The sequence below is a fragment of the Alligator sinensis genome, unplaced genomic scaffold (genome assembly GCF_000455745.1).
Source record: "Alligator sinensis unplaced genomic scaffold, ASM45574v1 scaffold1297_1, whole genome shotgun sequence".
Taxonomy (NCBI): domain Eukaryota; kingdom Metazoa; phylum Chordata; order Crocodylia; family Alligatoridae; genus Alligator; species Alligator sinensis.
This window is the reverse complement of record NW_005842901.1, coordinates 105,080-123,138: the sequence shown is the minus strand read 5'-3', so window position 1 is coordinate 123,138 and position 18,059 is coordinate 105,080. Positions and strand designations below refer to the sequence as shown.

At 49.2% G+C, this 18,059-nt stretch overlaps 1 protein-coding gene across 1 annotated transcript in view; it reads left to right on the top strand.

Annotated features, from left to right (window-relative positions):
- Positions 1-5,970: 5,970 nt before the first annotated feature.
- Positions 5,971-18,059, top strand: part of LOC102375898 (coronin-7) — a gene marked incomplete at its 3' end in the record, with an annotated part of 72,283 nt that continues 60,194 nt past the window's right edge. The window contains exons 1-6 of the mRNA XM_025192185.1: positions 5,971-5,985; positions 6,564-6,660; positions 8,487-8,561; positions 12,712-12,782; positions 13,661-13,844; positions 15,383-15,459. Coding sequence (XP_025047970.1) covers positions 5,971-5,985; positions 6,564-6,660; positions 8,487-8,561; positions 12,712-12,782; positions 13,661-13,844; positions 15,383-15,459 — 519 coding nt within the window. The remainder of the gene's footprint in view (positions 5,986-6,563; positions 6,661-8,486; positions 8,562-12,711; positions 12,783-13,660; positions 13,845-15,382; positions 15,460-18,059) is intronic.

Below are 18,059 nucleotides of genomic sequence, written 5' to 3'. Positions count from 1 at the left end.
ATGGCCCTCTCGTCTATAGACCAGGGTGTCAAAGATATGGCCAGGCTAAGCAGGGGTTTCTGGTTGTGGGGACAGGGCTGGGCAGGCCTTGCTGGTGGGTCCTGCCACCAGTTTCCTCTGGGCTCTACTGCCCCTGGCTCCTGTCATCTTTGACAGGCATCTAGGAACAAATAAATATTAATTTTCTAAATTTTTTAGGGGCCCCGCGGGCTGAATCTGGCCCCTGGGCCGTATTTTGCCCATCCCTGGTATAGAGCCTTACTGGAGTTGGGGGGGAGGGTGTTGGAAGTGATGGAAGGATGAGCAATGGCTGTATTAACTCCTATGACTCCCAGATGCTGCCTGTCCAGCTGCTACCACATTTGGATCCACCCTGTGATCAGCCCAGTGGTTTGGATTTGGCCCATGGTACCTGGTCAGTTTGACATCCCTATTGTAGCCCATACCTTGTGTAACAGAGCACAGTACCTGTGGGAAGCTTTCTCAGATCTCTGTTTATCTGTGTAAATGGCTTGATTGAGCATGCACCCTTATGATCTGTAGGTAAGGAAGTGCAAAGGATTACTTCCGGATTACTTCTCCCCTAGGGCAGCATCTGAGGCAGCCTCCTAGCTATGACGCATAAGCTACCTTCTCTGAGAGGGAAAGCCCTCCCTGTCTCCGGAAGAACAGGGTTTGTTTGGAGAGCATTGTAAGCCAGGATGTTACCTTGTGGTTCTACTGGAATCCAGCCAGGGAACTCCAGGCAATTAGTCACATGAGGATTACAGTGTACTAATGTCCTGTACGGAAGAGGCACAGTTGCCAGTGTGGGACACCTCTCACGAGTACCAGTAACCCACACACTTGCCTGTTCAGTTCCTGCAGCTAATGCCACCCAGTATGTAAAACACTGTGGTCCAACACCAGCCACCCCAGCTCCAGTGAGGTGCATAGTGCTGTAATTTAACTGGGGAAATCCTGCATAAAGGGATGTCCTTTCTTTGGGCCCCACCCTGCTGGGTGGTCTCCTTTGAGTGAAAATGAAATTGGTTCCCTTGGCCTGTGATTCACCAACTGCCCAATAAAGGTCTCCTGGGTTAGCCTCAGTGGCTTCCTGCTGTCAGAGGGGTTGCTTAAATCTTGTTTGAGGTGCAGTCTGTTTTATTTAGTCTCCCTGAGAGCTTGCTGCCTGCAGCAGCATCCAGGCAGTAAGCATCTTCCTGCCTGGGCTCAAAATGGAGGGCTCTGCCTCAGCTAACTGTTTGAGACCAGGTGGCTTTTCCTGTTAAGGAATGGGGTGCAAGGGGACCAGCCAGCCCCATCCAGTTATTGGAGTCAGGTGTTTACTCACTCTGGATCAAAATTGGATCAGTTCTTGCTCAGTAGTAGTTGTTGCAGCTCAAAGATGAGGGCTAGCATTTGAATGGAGCTTGCTTTATATTGAGGATGACTGAATCTGCCTGCCTCTGTCTAGGATGGCATGGCACAAATTACCATGTGACTCTTGTGTGGGCCTAGGCTCCTTCCTTCTCTCTGTCTCTTCCCCTTTCCTTGTCAATTGGCTGCCTCCTAGTCTAGTGCACTCCCTCCTTGCAGCTTTAATCCCAGGGGCATGTGCTTATGGTGAAGCCTCTGAATTTAAACCTGTTTGTTCAATATTTTAATTTGACTAGAAATATTGTAATGGAGCTAAAAAGGCAATTTGAGCTGCAAACCTTCTTCTGCCTGTTGGGATCTACAGCCTAGGTGTGCATGAGCACAATTCTTAAAGTGGAAGAGAATGGTTTTTCCACCCCAGTGGTATAAAATAAAAAAGATGTGGGCTTGCAGTGTTGGTTTCAGAGGCTGCTGCCCCAATATCTTCAGTGACAACAGAAAAAGATCCTGCTCTGGTGACCAGGAGGCAGCAGTCTGTATTCTGTTCCCAGTTTTTCCCTTACACGTGCTGAGTGCCTGCAGTAGTGTCTGGATAGGACTGCTGAGAAGGAAAGTAAGCCCCTCCTGTTCACTCCTACTCTGGCACACCAGAGCCAGGTCAGGAGCTTTTCTGAATGTAAGTACTGTGCGTCGGTACATGGGAGTGTGTGTGGGTAGGTTTATTTTCCCCGTGATAGTCCCACAAGCAGGAAGGAAGGCCATACAGATCTATCCTGTTTGCAGGTACTTTTAATAAAGCCTGTGTCCTTCAAGATAGACAAAATGCTTGGGTCCTGAGGTACCTGCCATCAGTGAAATCCAAAGTGATGGAAAGTAGGTCAGTCGGGGAAAAAAAAGAGATCTGTTTTGCTTGCTAGTGATAGTCGTCATAACCCTGGATCTGTTCAAGCCAAGGCATACAGCTCCCAGCAGGCACCGAGCACAGGGGTTCTTCTGCAGAGGCAGCCATAAAATGTTTAGTCACCTGTTCTTTAGAGCTGGACTTAGCCCTTGGAATGCCAGTAGTTTCTGGCCTCGCATCCTGATGACAGCCTAGAAACGCATGTGTCTACATCACCTGAGGGTTAGTATCTGGCTGATATGGTACTTATAAATGCTCTACCAAGCTACGCTGTCCAGCAATAAAAAGAATAGAAAATGAACCACTGCATGTTTTAGGATTGTCTTAATAAAGTTCCTTTCCTCTGAACTGTGTCCATGCAGGAAATGTTCTGAACAAAGGGAACTCATCCCCCAGTATCTATATCCAGTTCAATTACAGCACAGCAATAAATTGCCATATGCTAGTAGTTTTACGCTGCTCTTTGATTTCTTGAGGCTTTCCAATCTCAATCTGCCCATGCTGCAAATGCCTAAGAAGTGTTCAAGACTTGCTAAGTTAGACCCTGCACCAGTGCTTCAAAAGCATTGCTTATCCAAGACAGCAGGGAAAACCTGAAGGTCTCATGCCTTGTGACTGTCAAGATTTGCAGATGCCGGTGTGCCATGACAAATCTTGTCTCTTCCACTGTGGCTCAGCTTTTGGCTCTTCGGCATGAGGGATCAGACTGCTCTAATTAGTCTTCCTGATTACCATAGTGCTGCTTAGTCTCTGCTCCATTCTGACTAAAGTTAGTAGTTCCCACCTTAAACGGCTAGATCTGGAAACCAAAGCTGGGGAATGAAGGCTGCAGGGTGTCCTATCACCAGGGATCCTGGCTTTCCGTTTCCCAAGAAAAAATAGAGAGAACCATGGATTTCCTCTTTTTATCAGAGAAAATGTGAATTTCTCTTTTTAGCAGAGAAACCCATGGATTCCCTGCTTTTGCAAACAGCTCTGCAGGCTGGTTGAACTCCAGCCTGCAAGAGCTGTTTGCAAACAGGGTGGGGAAACCCCCAGCCCTGGCTGCAGGGGAAGGGGGGGGAAGGGCAGGGCCTGAGGTGCTCAGTCAGCCACAACTCTGCTCAGCTCAGCTTCACTCTTTGCTCCTGGAGGTAAGTGCGGCTTGCAGGGAGCTGGGGGCTCCTCTGGCAGGGCTGGAGGGTTGTGGGTCATGGCTGGGGGGAGCCAGGAGCTGGCTCCGCCCCTGCCCAAGCAGGCAGCAGCAGTGGGGGAGCCAGCTTCATGCTGCTTCATGCTGCTTCTGCTGCAGCTGCCTACTGTTGGGGGCAGGGACCTGCAGACTTGGGTCCCTGGCCCCATAGCCCCCTGGCAGCTGGGGGTCCCTCCAGCATGTCTGGGGGACAGGGACTGTGGGTGGGGGCAAGATGCATGAGTAGGGCAGGGGGCTGTTGTGGGGGTAGTGAAGGGCATCAGCAGGGCTGGGGGAGGCATTGGGGGCAAGTGAAGGGCACCAGCAGGGCTAGGGGAGGCTGCAGGGGGCTTTTAATTTTAATAACGGCTTTTGTGGTTTTTATCAGAAAAATTGAGATTTTTTTTTTAAAATCAGAGAAAACCAGGATCCCTGCCCATCACTCACATAGTTACTCCTGGTTCCTGGTGGATTGATCTTCTTGGCTCCTAAAACCAGGCTGAAACTGTGCTGAGGGTGGAGACGGAAGTGCTCTGAACGTGGTGCTGCCTGCTCCGTAGTGTTCATATTTAGTGTCAGCTTTGTAGTACTTTGCCTTTCATGCTAAAATGCTTATTGCTTGCCCCTCTACTGAGGGTCCCTGCCTTGCTGAAACCTGAGGTTGTGGGGTCTATGATGATGATGTAAGCTTTCTGTTTCCATGTTCAAGAGGAGCTACAAGGGGCTAGAGGAGCTGAGGGAAGACAGGGATGCTCTGTTTTGAAGTCTGCTATCTCCCTGTTTTTTCTTTGGATCACCTCAAGGAGGTTAACGTAGCATAGGCCCTTTGTTTTCATTGGAGAAGAGAATTGAAGTCAGTGGCAAGTGGAGAAAACCATTCAAGGGTGTTTGCTGCACATTTTTGGGGTTGTGTGCTTGAAAATAAGGGAAGCCTGCTTAGAAAGGGTGGACCCCACTACTGCCTCTGAACAGGTTTGGGGTGGACAGGTGTGTTGCACTATCATACAAACCTGGGTGGGGCATGCATGCTATCGGGGGAGCTGAGAAGATTTCTGGGAGTGGGGTGGAAGTTCATAATCTTAGCAGTCCTGTTCCATCTCCTCTTTGTAGCAGTGATATTCCCAGTGTCTAACAGGCTTCAGGTTTCAGAGAGCTAGCTGCTGGAGGGTGGGTCCTAATACAGCTTAGTATTACTAGCCTAAGGCAGGGATGTCAAACATTTGGCTCACAGAACAATGTCATGTGGCCCCTGGGGTGGTAGAGGGGCCTGCCATTTTGGGGCCAGGGCCCACCACTGAAATCTGGGCCTTGGAGCTCCCCTGGGGACATGTCAGCAGCAGGGGGTGAGTGGTGGTTGCTTTAACTCCTGCAGCTACTGCCACCACTGCTGCATTCAAATCTAACCCACAGGGAGCCTTGGGCACAGGGCAAATTTGACACCCCTGGGTTAATGGGAGCAACCACAGGAGCTTGCATAAACTTTTGCCAGCTCTGGTGAGGGTGGGCATTTGTCCAAAGTCTGTCTAGGATGGCCAGAACCTTGGGAGGGGCTTATTGGTTCTAAGCTTATTCAAGGTATCCTGATTAGAAGCTGCTGTTACTGCATCTGCCTGTCTGCACCTGGCCATGGGTTGTGCCTTTTCCTAATGGGTATGAGGCCCTTCTATGGTAAGCCAAGATCACAGCGTGAGGCTTGACTGCTGTGTGCTGTGCATGGGGCCATGCTTCCAGACTGGCTAGGGAGTGCAGAACATAGCAGTTCCTTTCTTATGAGTCCCATGAATGGGGGAGATCCTGCATCACTGGTTAAACATTAGGGGTTTGTTTTAATCATGTAAAGCTGTAAGTCTGCAGCGGACTCCTGTTGTGTCTTGTGATACCAGGAGCCTTATAGTTAATTGCAACTTGTAGGCCCCTGGCTCTGAAAAATGGGCTAGCACAGGGGTAGGCAACCCCCAGCGCACATGCCAGAGTGTGGCACATGAAGGCATTTTGTTTGGCACATGCACCTCGGGGCAGACGGCTAGAAAGTGGTTGGGTCTGCACTGCCACAACAAGAATCGAGCCCCTCGCAGCTACCCCGCCACACACCTGTGGCACACCAACATGTTGCAGGTTAAGGTTGTGGGTGTTTTTGGCACTGCTCAAAAACATTCCTGACCCCTGGGCTAGTAGCAGAGTTCCGAGTCCTTGGCTTTCAACTCAAGTGAGCGTGCACTATCCATTCCCTTCTGTTCCTACATTGGCAGCTTTGAGCGGTGACCCTCAGGGGATGCTGCCTGCCTCATCTGTTAACATGGAACGGGAGGAGGATGCCTGTTTTGCTTTGCAGGGGTCCCGTCATTGACATCTATTTCTGTAGCCCTGGTGAAGAGCACTGTCTGTTCATCATGGTTAATGTGCAGGGCTTTGCCAGTGTGTTGTCAGCCAGAAGCAGAGTGCTGAGAGCCCTGCATAACATGGGCAGATCTGGCCTGGATGATGTGGGGGTTCCCCTGCTCCAAGCTGGAAAGGGGCCATTGGAGAAGAAGGCATATGCATGGTGGAGCCATTGGTACAGGATTCTTGTGGGTAGCAGTACTTGGGAACTGACTGGCTGGTGGGGGTGCTGGGGAATCACAGCCTTGGTTCCCCCCCCTTACTCCCCTGGTTGGGAGGAGCATTATTTAGAGAGCTCCCAGCACTTTGCAGCCCTACGTGCCCATCCAGAACATCTTTGCATCTGGGGTGCTCATATAGCATGCCTGGGCATGCCTCCTGAGAGCCCCGCTGGGCTGGGTGTGGGCAGGAGAGCACTGGATGGTGCAGCTGTTCCTTTGGAGCTGGCTACTGTTTCAAGATCTGCAGCGTGGTGAGCAGGTATAATGCTGAGAGGACCTGCCAGCTCTCCTTCTGCCCAACCCTGCTTTGGTATGTGGCACATGGGGGAGTGCAGGGGCAACTGTGCCAGCATTGGTGTGTTGTGGGACAAGGAGACACTGTCCCTTCAGGGTTGTTGCACTTGTGATCAGGCTTGGCAGCCGTGCCTCTCCTCCCTCCCTCCCCAGCATGTGCAAAGCTCCTGTGCGGTGTGTCGGGGCTGTCCCAGAGGCATCAGTTTCTTTTAATAGGGATTTTTTCTCTTGATTCTAGGCCTGGATTGGGGATATCCGAGCTGGCACCACTGTCTCCTATGGGAACCAGATCAAGGCCAGCTGCCGCTTGATAGCGTTTAATGCTGATTCAGCAGGTAAGGCTGTTGGAGGAGGCTGCCTTGGGTGCGTGTGCAGTGCAGGCAGTGGATATGCTGACCCTGGAGCTGACATTAGGCCACCAAGTGAGATTGGTGACCTGTTGTACAAGGTGCTGTACACACACAGTTAGTTTCTGTCCTGAAGAGATTCCAGTTTAATAGACCAGAGATGTAAAGAGTGAGAGAAGGGAGAGATCATTCCCATGTTAGAGGGGGTCTGAGGCCCTGAGGAATGAAGTGATTTTCCCCACGCCACAGAGAAGGTCTGTGGCTGACCTGGGAGTGAATCACAGGCCTCTTAACCTTGTTGACACAGGTGCATATCAGACATGTGAGCATCTTATGCCTGAAGAGCTTCTCAGAAGCCACTCATTTTGTATCGTGGCTGGCCTATGGGGAGGCCAAAGGGGTTAAAAAGGCAGTGGGTTTAGGCTGCCCTCTGGCGACTTAGGGGTCCTGGCCTGTGCCAGAAGACTTGCAGGACTGCTAGCATCCACTGGTTTGTTCTGGCAGTAGGATACTTACTGATACTCTCATGCAGCCCAGACTCCTGCTTGTTGTTGCCTGGGCTCCTACCACTGTCTCACTCCACCCACACACCTCTTGCTAACAGGCTGCACCAGATTTGACTTGTAAATATTCCCTATTCCTTAGCTGAAAAGGCCCTCGTGAAAGAGCGGTCCCAGGGTGAGTGACGCTGTTGCAGGGTCAGAGAAAAGGTTTGGCTTGATTCTTTAAACCTGCTCCTGTTTGGGTGAAGTCAGGTTTTATCTGCTGTACATTTCCTGGCAGGGAGTTTTACTGAGGCAGCTGTCTCAGAGCTAGCTCAGGGGTGGTAGTTGTTTTACACTCTGGTGGAGCCCTCTTTTCTCACCAGACATGCTTTGTAGCCCTTAACATGTCCCAGGGTATTTTTGCTAGAGCACTAAAGAATGCCAGATGCTGTCTAAAAGGCCTATGGGATCTTCCAAGCTGATTACACAATGCAGCAGACAAACGGTGAAAGTGGAGGCAGGGAGCCTGCAGGTGGCAATAAGATCATTAGATATTCAGTGTTCATGACCTCCATTAAGTCCCATCTGAAAGGTGGCTCCTCTGCAGTCCCACACACGTGGAGGATTGGCTCAGCACAGAGTCACATGGATGCAAGCCATGCACAAAGTGTCATTCTAATGTCCTTGCTCTGGGTCTTCCATTGCTAGCTTCCCCCATTCAGGCACTGACCCAGCCTGCATTGCTGAGCTCCTGGGACCTATTGAGACTGGCCTGAGCTGTCTTCCTGGAAGTGAGCAGGGGCTGAACAGTCTTTACTGGACAACAGGCCAAAAAAGAACATAGCTGAATTGTTCTAAATGGACCAAGGTGACCTGCATTTGCTTGGGTCTTCCTGATAACTGTCTGCTTCAGACATGACCAGTATAAAACAGACAGATCACCTTGCTTCTCTTAGCCAGTTGTGACACATTTAGCCAATGCCTTGCTCAGCCTCAGCGGTGGAGACCATGCATATGCCTACCCAGGATCCTCAAGGCTTTACCTGTGACTTTGTAGGAGATGTTGGCCATTTTGAGGCAAACATGAGATTGCCTTTGGCCATTCTGTGGGCCTGTAACCTGGATTATATGGGAGAATGGAACACCTGACTGACTTGGTATCAGGCACATTTTAGTTTCCAACCTCCTGCCTGGCCAGGTATCAAATACTAGTGGTGTGTAGTGTAGGGCAGTCCCAGTTGATAGGAGCTGGCGTGACCAGTTAGGGCTGGCTCTGTTGGGTTGGACAGCAGGCAACTTATAACCTAATATTGTGTTTCCTCCTGCAAGGTGTGTTGGGTGTCGTACCCCTGGACTGCCAAGATGGAGGCAAGAGGGCTGTGTCTCAGCTGCGCTGCCATTCAGGTGAGCTGGGTACTCACCACACCCAAACTTATTAGCTTGGTGTATTCATGACACATCTCACTCCAGGATCCAAGTATCCAGTATTAAATTCCAGGCTTCTCAGCATCCGCAAGGAACTATGCTCTAATCGGCTTGGAACATGGCAAAAGGGTCACATGTTGATGCAGGACACTGCTAACTCTTGTATGTCACCCGTCAGAGCACCTCCAGGTTCCTGCTGTGCTGGGTTCTTTTGAGGATTAGTAGCTATGTGGTACTTTGAATGTGTGTCAACCTTTGAATGCATGGCATCCTCAACCAGGGGCTTTCAAGGGTGCCATGGGATGCCATCCAGTGTTAGCTCTGTTAGATGTGTAACTGTGTTTGACAAGATAAGCCAGAGGTTTCAAATATAAATCAACAGTATTAAAACCATTCTGACCTGATGTGCTCTTTTTGAGTTCTTTGCAACAGAATAATTGCTCTGTCATTTTTCTGCACAAAAAGTGAAAATGAAGAAAACTAGCATTTTCTAAAGGGTGCCTAGAGTCTAAAAAAAGTTGACCCATTGGCTAAGGAATCTGACGGGACTAGCTACCACATCCCACTAGCTTGCAGTGGGACTGTGGCATGTAACTCTGGTGGTCCTTTGAGTAATGGGTCACATCTTGTTCCTGGTAAGTCTCTTTAACAGGCCCCTTTTACTTTCCTTACTGTGTGTTTATTAAATTGCTCTTTGTAAGCACAACAGCTACAACAGCACCAGCCACACAACATACTCTAGCAAGGTGAACTGAAGAAAGGGGAAAGTTACTGGGGGGACAACATTCTAGACTTATATTAAATAGAATGGCACAGAGAGGCTGTCTCAAGGTAGGGCTAGCAAACAGTAAAAGTGTAGATGGCAGAGACCAGCCAGAAAGGGAATGTGTGTAGAAATAAATTAGTGTGTCAGGAGGGGTTGTTGGATGCCAAGGGGAAAATCCAAGAGGAAATATGTCAGGTGGGTGGTGACAGCATTTAGGGAGCAGAGTTTTGAGAGAAACATGGACAGTGAATGATCTAACTAGTCTTGTGACTAAACAAGCTATTGCTTGGAAAGGGCAGTTGCTGGTGGGGAAGATTGGAGGCAGTCGCAGTAGTACACCTGGGAAGGACCTGGGGTCTGCAAGTCCACTGCATTGACTGTTCAGGATGTGTGAACATTGGTGTTCACTGTATCCAGGCTGGGATGGATTCAGGGCTCTGGCTATGTAGTGCAGGGTCAGGAGGAAGGTGAGGAATGTGCACATCATGCTAAGTGTATTGCCTACATCCCTTCAAGGTGCCTCATTCCTATGTGGCAGGAACAGCATCATAACCCTGGCAAAGGTGTTGGTGCCTTCTGAGATGGAGGGCCCATCTCCCGACACCCTTGGCATGGGCCCCTTGGTGCCTTCCTCTTGTCTTGCCTTCGCTTGTGGTGGTATGCATGAGCATGCTTCAGCTGGCAGGGTTTTTGTTCAGTTGCTTAGGGCTTCTGTAGTTGTCCATGTCCCTGTGGCAAATGCCAAGCTGAGAAAGTTGAGTCGCATAGCAGGGGAGATGGGGCTTCATCTGCAAAGGAGCCAACAGTCCCAATCTGTAATTAAAAAGCAATCAAAGCCAGTGGCCCAGGTCCATCTTCAGGATTGCCAGGCTAGGTGGCATAGGAACAAATGATGTTGGTCTCTTGTTAAACATGCTGCTTCCAGAGGTGCCACCAAAGCTTCTTGCCCTTGGTTGTTAGGTGCATCTCTTGCCTCAATCAGCAGTTACTTCTCGCTTCCTAAAATTCTGTTTGGACTCTTTCCTGGGAGGGGTAAATCTTGGAGTCTGTCCAGTTAGTCTGAGAGGCTTTCCTAAGAGGATTATCATTATCAAAGCATCAGTTTGAACAAGCCCCATGCCTTCCTGTGATCCTAGTGACCCTTCACACCATCCAGGGGGAAGGTCACTTTGTACTTTCTCCAGGAATGGACTAGTTTTCTCTCTCATTCTTTGCCAGTTTAGTGGGGCTGGATGGATTTGTGTCCCTTTTTTGGGTCTCCCCTAGGAGCAACATGTGGCTCTTTAGGATCTTACAGCTGGCAAAGGTTCTTCTCTTAACGAAAGCACCAAATCTTGGTCCGTTTACTACAAACATCTCTTACCAAAAACTAGGTTGGCAGCATCTCCTTACTGGATCTCTCTTCATTGTGAAGGAGGTGGAAATGGAAGATAGTCCCTGCCTTGTCCCACTGGTGTGTGGTCATGGATCATTCTTGACAGTGGGCTTACGTTTCCACTGTGGGTCTGAAGGCCCCTCAGTCCCATTAAAAACCCAGGTTGTCCCACCTTTCTTTTTTGAGCTGTCTGCAGCAGGCGTTCAGCTTGTAATGCTGTGCATGCCAGCTCAGTGCTTGTATAGAAGTGACCCAAACTGCTTTTTCATAAAAGGGTCTTGGGTCATATGCATCTGATGTTGCTGTAGGTGCATGCTGCTTGCAGCAGCCCTGCAGCCTGACTCTTCTCTGGGTGCAGGCCAGGTGCAGCTTTTCACTGTACTGGCACCCTGTCTTGATCTGGCTCTCCTAACCTGCAAGGCCCAGTGCTGCTGAAAGACAGCAGGGAGGTTTGACAGCTTTTCTGAGAGGGCTAATAAGGGGCAGGGTTATGAGACAGACTCCTATAGGCTTAGAATGGGACAACCTCGCCCAGCCCAGCCTCATTTCACAGACTGCCCAACAGCCACTGGCTGGCAGCAAACTTAAGTGACAAATGACCTGATCTGGATTTGATCTGGTGACTTGGAAGGGAGCCATCCTCTCCTATGCTCATCCATGCTTGCTGTCACATCTGTAGTTTGGCTGTAAGAAGTGGGCTTCTGACTATGAGTGGCTGGCTAGAAAGGAGACATTTGTAACCCAATATCCTGGTAAGTGATATGCTAGGGAAGAAAGCAAGTGCAGATGTGCCACATCCTGGGCTGTCAGTGCAATCCCTGTGAAGTCTGCTGGCATGTCTGAGAGCAGGCTGCTTGCTGGGACTGGGGAAGGATTTTTCAGGGCAAACATGCAGCAGATAACTTCCTCCAGCATGCAGATTATTTTTTTATGTCTTCCGGCCTTGGATCTTGTGTGTGAATGGAGAAGTAAGCAGTGACCTACTTTCTTGAGCATGCCAGATGCATCAGAGGGGCTGTTAGTTATGGTGCCAGCCTCTGTCTCACAGGTCCCTGCCAACAGAGTTATAAGGAGCGCCTCATCTGCAGACAAACAGAGCCAGGGAATCACAAAGGGGATTTTGTTCCCAGCAGAATTGCTCACCCAAGCAGGGCTTCAAACCCCAGCATTATGTACCAACACAGATGCCTCTCTGCATGCTGTGCCCACTACTGTCTGGGCAGGCTGCTGGCTGGCTCAGCCTTATTTACTGCCATTGTCAAGTCCCTGCAGATGTTCTCTCTAATTGCTCCCCTCAATTAGCCAGACATCCCATTGCCTTTCTTTACAGGAGAGCTGCGGTGGGGAAAACAAATTGGACTCATGCCTGTTGTTCACTGCTTTATGGTGGATACAGGAGGCTTCAAATGTGTTGAGGGAAGGGGTTAGCTCTGGTCAATGTTTAAAAACTCAGAGTGTTGTCTTGTCTGTCCTGGTGACTATTAGGGCAGTGGGTCTGGACAAATTTTCAGCCTTCCATGAGGGATTTGAATACTTTTTACAAAGGGCTTTTTATACCAGCATCCTAGGCATTTGACTTCAGCCCTGCCCCAAAAGGTTTTAAGCCATCCACAGGGAGAAGCAGAGTGGACAGCATGTCTGCTCAGTGTCCCCTGTCAGACCTAAAGACAGCACTCCCCTGTCCATAGGCAGATCAGTACTTGGGGAAACTCCCTGCAGTGGGCTAGCAATTGGTTGAAATGCCAGACAGCATCTTTCTTCTCCTGAAGTGGCTCTACTCAGGGTCCAACCTTCTGGCTGTTCGTGGGAACTGAACCTGTAACCCTTTGGAGGACCGCCCAGGGTGTCTTTGCTTGTGTAAGCACAGCTTGAGGCATAGGGCTGGGGGGTGGATGATAAGGCCCTGGTAGGCCAGGGTGAGGGGATAGTTGTGCTGCAGCAAGTGCATCCTTTCAGGGAGCCAGGAATTAAACTTCTCTTCCCTTCAGATACGGTGACAGACTTTGACTTCTCTCCATTTGACCAGCTGTTACTGGCGACAGGCTCTGCTGATAAGACGGTGAGTGTACAGTGAAGTCGTAACCGAGGGGACTGCATGTAGAGTCACTTGACTAGAGGAGCTGTCCTGCCCCCCTTGTCCTGGGGTTAGCTCTTGATACTGCCAGCTGGTTCCTGGGAGTCTGTTTATGTGGATTGTCAGTGCCTTCACAGGTAACTCAGGAGGGGCACTGAGGGGAGTTCAGGCTGAGGTCTGGAGTGAAGGTAGAGGCAGAGTGTGGTCTGGACATGATGTTTGGAGCAGAAGGATGCCAGGGGCCATGAAGATGAAATGGGCTCCCTGCTTTGGAGGGACGTGCAGTTAACATGTACTCGGGTTGCTCAGATGGATGCAGGCCCAGTGTTTGCATGGAGTACAGCAAAGGGACAGATGATGGGAATTGTGAGCTGCTGCCAGCTTCAAGCCATGGTGTTCAGAGGGGTCATCAAAGGAGTCTCTGGAGCAGGGGAAGGCAGAAGGGCGGGTTGTCCCAAGCATGAAGGATGTGGGATGTCTGTGAGCTTTGTGCACATGTTGGGAAGGGAAGGACATGTAGCAGAGGAAACAGCTTGACCTGCCACTTAGCTTGGTCTCCCCAAGTTCACTGAGGGCCCTGAGCCCAATTCACTTGAAATGGGGGCCCTGCTGAGCTACCTGTGGCTCTGTCTGGGGGCACAAAGGCCTAAGAAATGAATGGCAAGACACAACCTACCAACTGAATGTGGCAGGAGAGCGCTTGGTATGTGGCTGCTGCACCTGAGCACTGAGAGCTCCATGTGAGCCTAGGGCCAGTGGCAGATGCAACTTCATGCTCATGGCATGGAGATGGGAGACCAGGGTGTAGGCAGAGGGTTTCCTAAAGGCTCTTAGGGATCACTCTTGTACATCTTGGCCTGCAGGTGAAAGTGTGGTGTCTGTCTGAAAATGGCCAGGACTTGCCTGCCTGTGCGGGGGTGATCCTGGGGCCTGAGGGGTGCCAAGTGGACATGCTCCAGTTCCATTCCACTGCAGATGGTGTGCTGGCGAGCGGAGCTGGCAGGACAGTGAAGATCTGGGACGTGGCCCAGCAGCAGTCCCTGACAGGTAGGCAGAGTCATTCTGGCTCAGGGGGATGTTGTCTTGAGGGCTAAGCATGGCATCTCCTGCCTGAATGCACAAGCAAATATCCTCTCAGCTGCACAAACTCCTGCCAGTTTGCTGCATCAGCAACTTTTCAGGAGTTTGCCCCTTCCTTTGTTTGTGGGTTTTGCCTTTTTCTGAAGGACCTTGTTGCTGCCAAACTTTAGTCATAGGCAGTCCTGGAGGGCATGGGAAGTCAAAATTACAATATTCTGTCCCTGCCCTTTGCTGTAGCTCAGGCAGAAGATTTTGACTGGGGTGTGCTGATGCTCCGGAGAGGTAGTCTCAATGACTGGGGCTGTGCTTGACCCCTCAGGTACAGGCTGAGGGTGGGGGCAGACAGCGGAAAGAGCAGGGCGCAGCAGGGTGAATTTCTGTCCCTGCTGCCTTCATCTGGAACCAGCTAGATTCTAGCTTAGCAGTTCTCAGACAGGGTTCTGCTAAATTCATAAAAGTTATGGAGGTGTGCCTTGGTGGAAAAGGTTGAGAAACACTGGTCTAGACTGTCTTGGGTATGAGATGTGTTTTTTCTGGTAGTGTCTGAGCACGAGTGTGCTGCACAAATTGCTTCCCCCTTCCTCTTCCTTCTAAGCTGCCTTATGATGGATGTTTAGGCTTAAGGTTCCAGGGAGAGCCAAAAAAGAAAATTGAACCAAACCTCTGCAGCCTCCCTTCAGGTCACTGTACACACCACTGTCATCGCAAGGAACCAGCCCTACCTATGGGTTACTCCCTTTAAGAATGTTGCCACACGTAAACGCCTCCAGTAACAGTAGATGAGGAAGCCACTGGCGTCATTGCTGTGGGCAGTATGAGGGCCTACCAACTTGTTTCTGTTCCACTTTCCAGGTTTGTTAGGCCTGTCTCCTGTCACCTTGCCTGAATAGCCAGACTTTCTCCTCAGCCTGGTACTGAATTCCTCCTCAGATTTCCTGTGACCAACAGTGATCCTGTTCCAGAAAGCCAAAAGCATGTTATGAATTCCTTATTAAAAGACCCATTGCAGAGGATTGGCAATGAGCTATGGAAACTTTGTCCTTCAGAAAGTATGAATCCAGCTCAAGGGCGTGCAGTCAGAATGGCTGAATTTCAGAGCACTTTCACATGTTTGTGTTCTTGGAACTTGGTTCAAATTGGCTTGAATTGTTGTTTGGTTTAGAAAACCTTCAGAAATATTCTGGTTTTGTATGCAAGCTGGGATTTGTTGTAGTGAAAGTGAAATCTGAGCTCAATCTGGAGAATTCTTTTTCCTTCAAGTCCAGCAATATTTTCCATTCTGGAAAACTAAACTGTTTGGATGGAAAACAAGTTAGTACATGTTTTGATGCAAAATTTACTAATTTGTGGGAAATGCTGAGATACGATAAATTTCTGGACTTTGAAGTGGTTTGTAATGAAGTCGTATAACTGATTGAAAGCTGTTCCTACTTAGTTGTCTATCCATCCTTAACTGGTTGAAAGCTGTTCCCACTTAGTTGTCTATCACCTTGTTCTTCCTCTAGAACTGGAATCTCATGGTGACCAGCTCCAGAGTTTGGCCTGGAAACAAGATGGTGCCCTCCTTGGCACTTCCTGTAAGGTGAGTAGGGCAGGCGTTTCCTGTGGTGGGTGAGCTGGAGGGCAAGCAAGGGAGAAATCCTGAATGTCCTTTCCTGAGCAGATGTATTCAGGTAGGTGTTAAACTTTCTCATGTGGGTGAGTGCAACTAAACCTCTGCAGAATGAGAATGTGTAAAAATATATTTCCTTCCTTGTGCTGGATTTATCTGCTGCTGGAGCTTAAACTGCCACGTTCTGCCTTGAACAGGTGTGGGCTGTACTAGGTAACTCCATGGAAAACTTGAGTGCAGCCTGCTCTGATTATGCAGTATGTTCCTAGGGCACTGTAACCTCCACAGAGAGAGAGTGTACCGGACTGGACACCAACCTGTTGGGATGGCTTTAGGGATAGGGCTGCCCCTGACATATGAGAGGTGATGGCAGAGGCTTTGGGAGTTTATTGTTCAGAAAGGCAGTGGGAAGATGGTCAAACACCTCTTGTGACAAGTGCCCTCCTCTCTCCTTTCTCACATGCCATTCCCTGCAAAGTTCATTCCCCAGGATCACGAGGCTGGAATTCCAACAGTATGGGCTTTATCCACAAGAGCAGGATATGCAGAGCAGTTGCTATCTGTACTCCAGCTGTCTTCAGCTCCTGGTTGAAATTGCTCACTGTGCTCCTAAAGAGCCCTGGTGCCTCTCCCATGAGCATATAGTAAAAGCAGCTCATGGTGTCTTCCATTCTTGTCATCCCTATTCCTCAGGGAGCTTAAATTAGAGCTTAATCATTGAGTCCCCACACTGGGGGGAAGGCCCACTCCAGTGACTTTTACTGTTCTTGCCTCCCCTGGAAAATCACTTAATACTGAAGGCCTGATGGCTTGTGGGCACTAAAGACCCACAAGAAACTGATGCTCTCTGTAGCAGTTGGGCTGGCTACCCTGGGGCCCTACTCACATACCATCACCAGGAATTATCCTGCTTCCTCCAGTTCCCCCTGCAGCTTCAGTTGGCTGTGGTATTTGTGAACTGTCCTTGACTGCCATATAGCCATGCTCTGTGCTGTTGCACCCAAGAGGCAGCTGCATTTCAGTGATAGGTTCTTATGTGCTTACAAACCATTTCAGGATCCTTCAGGATGAAAAGCTGTGTGTAAACAGTAGATATTGTTTCCCTGTGGTTATATAAACTTGCTTGTTGTGCAGTTTTGAGAGGTTGGCCCGTGTCCTGGAGGCCAGTTTGAAATCTGAAATTCTGTTCCTAAAGAACAGTGTAGATCTTCTCCAAGAGGCTTTCAAAAGCAAATGGAGATTGGGGATGGGAAATTCCCTGGTGGAGGGTTATTCTCTTTCCCGGTGGCCATAACCCCACAGGCATGATATAGAAAGTGTCCCTTTGCCCCAAGGGAACAGTTTATCTCCAGCAAGAGTTTACTTTCTTGGCTTATCTGTAGGAGAAATTCCCCAAGTATCTCTGCAGGTGAGGGAAGAGGTAGTTGGGAGGTGGGAGGGCTTCACCCATTCTTTCACCTTGCATGCTGCCCAGCCATGACTGGTCAAATGTTTGTGTGGGCAAAAGTTGTGAGAGCAGAGCTTGACTTAGGGCTTGTTGCCAACCTTGGCCATTTTCAAGGGTCTTAGGACAAGCTGCAGAACTGTGGCTAAGCGGAAGGCCCCTGAACTTGTTTCTGTGTGACCGTGGTTTGAACCTTTACAGACGTGACAACTAACTTGATCAGCAAAGTGAAAGAAGCCATCAAACAATTAAACAAAGCATAAGGCCTGAAAGGAGATATATTAGATGTTATCTTACTATCATATATACATTTTTGTTAAGATGCTTAGATAACTTGTAAAAACAAGAACAGCCTTGTCAAAGAAGACCATAAACTAAGGTAAAGAAGAAACAGACTAGTGTTGAGCAGCACTCGACAGTGGGGAAGGAAAGGAGATAAGAAATCCTCCCTCTTTCTTTCCCAAGTATATAAATCCCAACTAAATGACACCTTCCAAGTCCATAAGAGATCTGGTTTAGTCCAGTTCCAAAAGTTTCAGTAAAACAAAGAAACTTTCAATCAGAAATTAAAATGAATTGGAGATCATTTATTAGAATTAGAATCAGCCATGTATAAGTACTGGATATAGACTGGAGGGAAATTTAGAGAACTCGCCAAATTCAAGAAGACCTGCTGCCAATCTGTGTGTCACTCTCCTCCCAAGCTAGATAGACTTTGGGATAAACAATTAGGTATGTTTTAAGTGCAAGCAAATAAAATGTTGGGCTGTAAACCTGTTTCTATCTATTGTTAGTAGTGTGCCCCCAAGATTACCTGTAATCTGGGTAACAGGCTTCACTATCTGAGTGCCATGCCATGCTGTGGAGGAGGAAAACTCTGTGCAGTGCTCTTGGTTGCTTGCCTAGGTACCACTCTAGTCCTCTGGCAAGAGCTCTAGAACTTGATCAGCCACAGATTAAGGCTGGAAACAAGATCTAGCTGTGACATGCTTGGCAGCTCTCAAGAGAACAGCACCATAGTTGATAACGGGCATTTCCCCTGCTAGCCATGCCACTTGCCAGCTAGGGATTCCATTCATAGTACTGTCCCATTGTGCAAAAGTTTATCATTGCTGGAGTCTTGCAG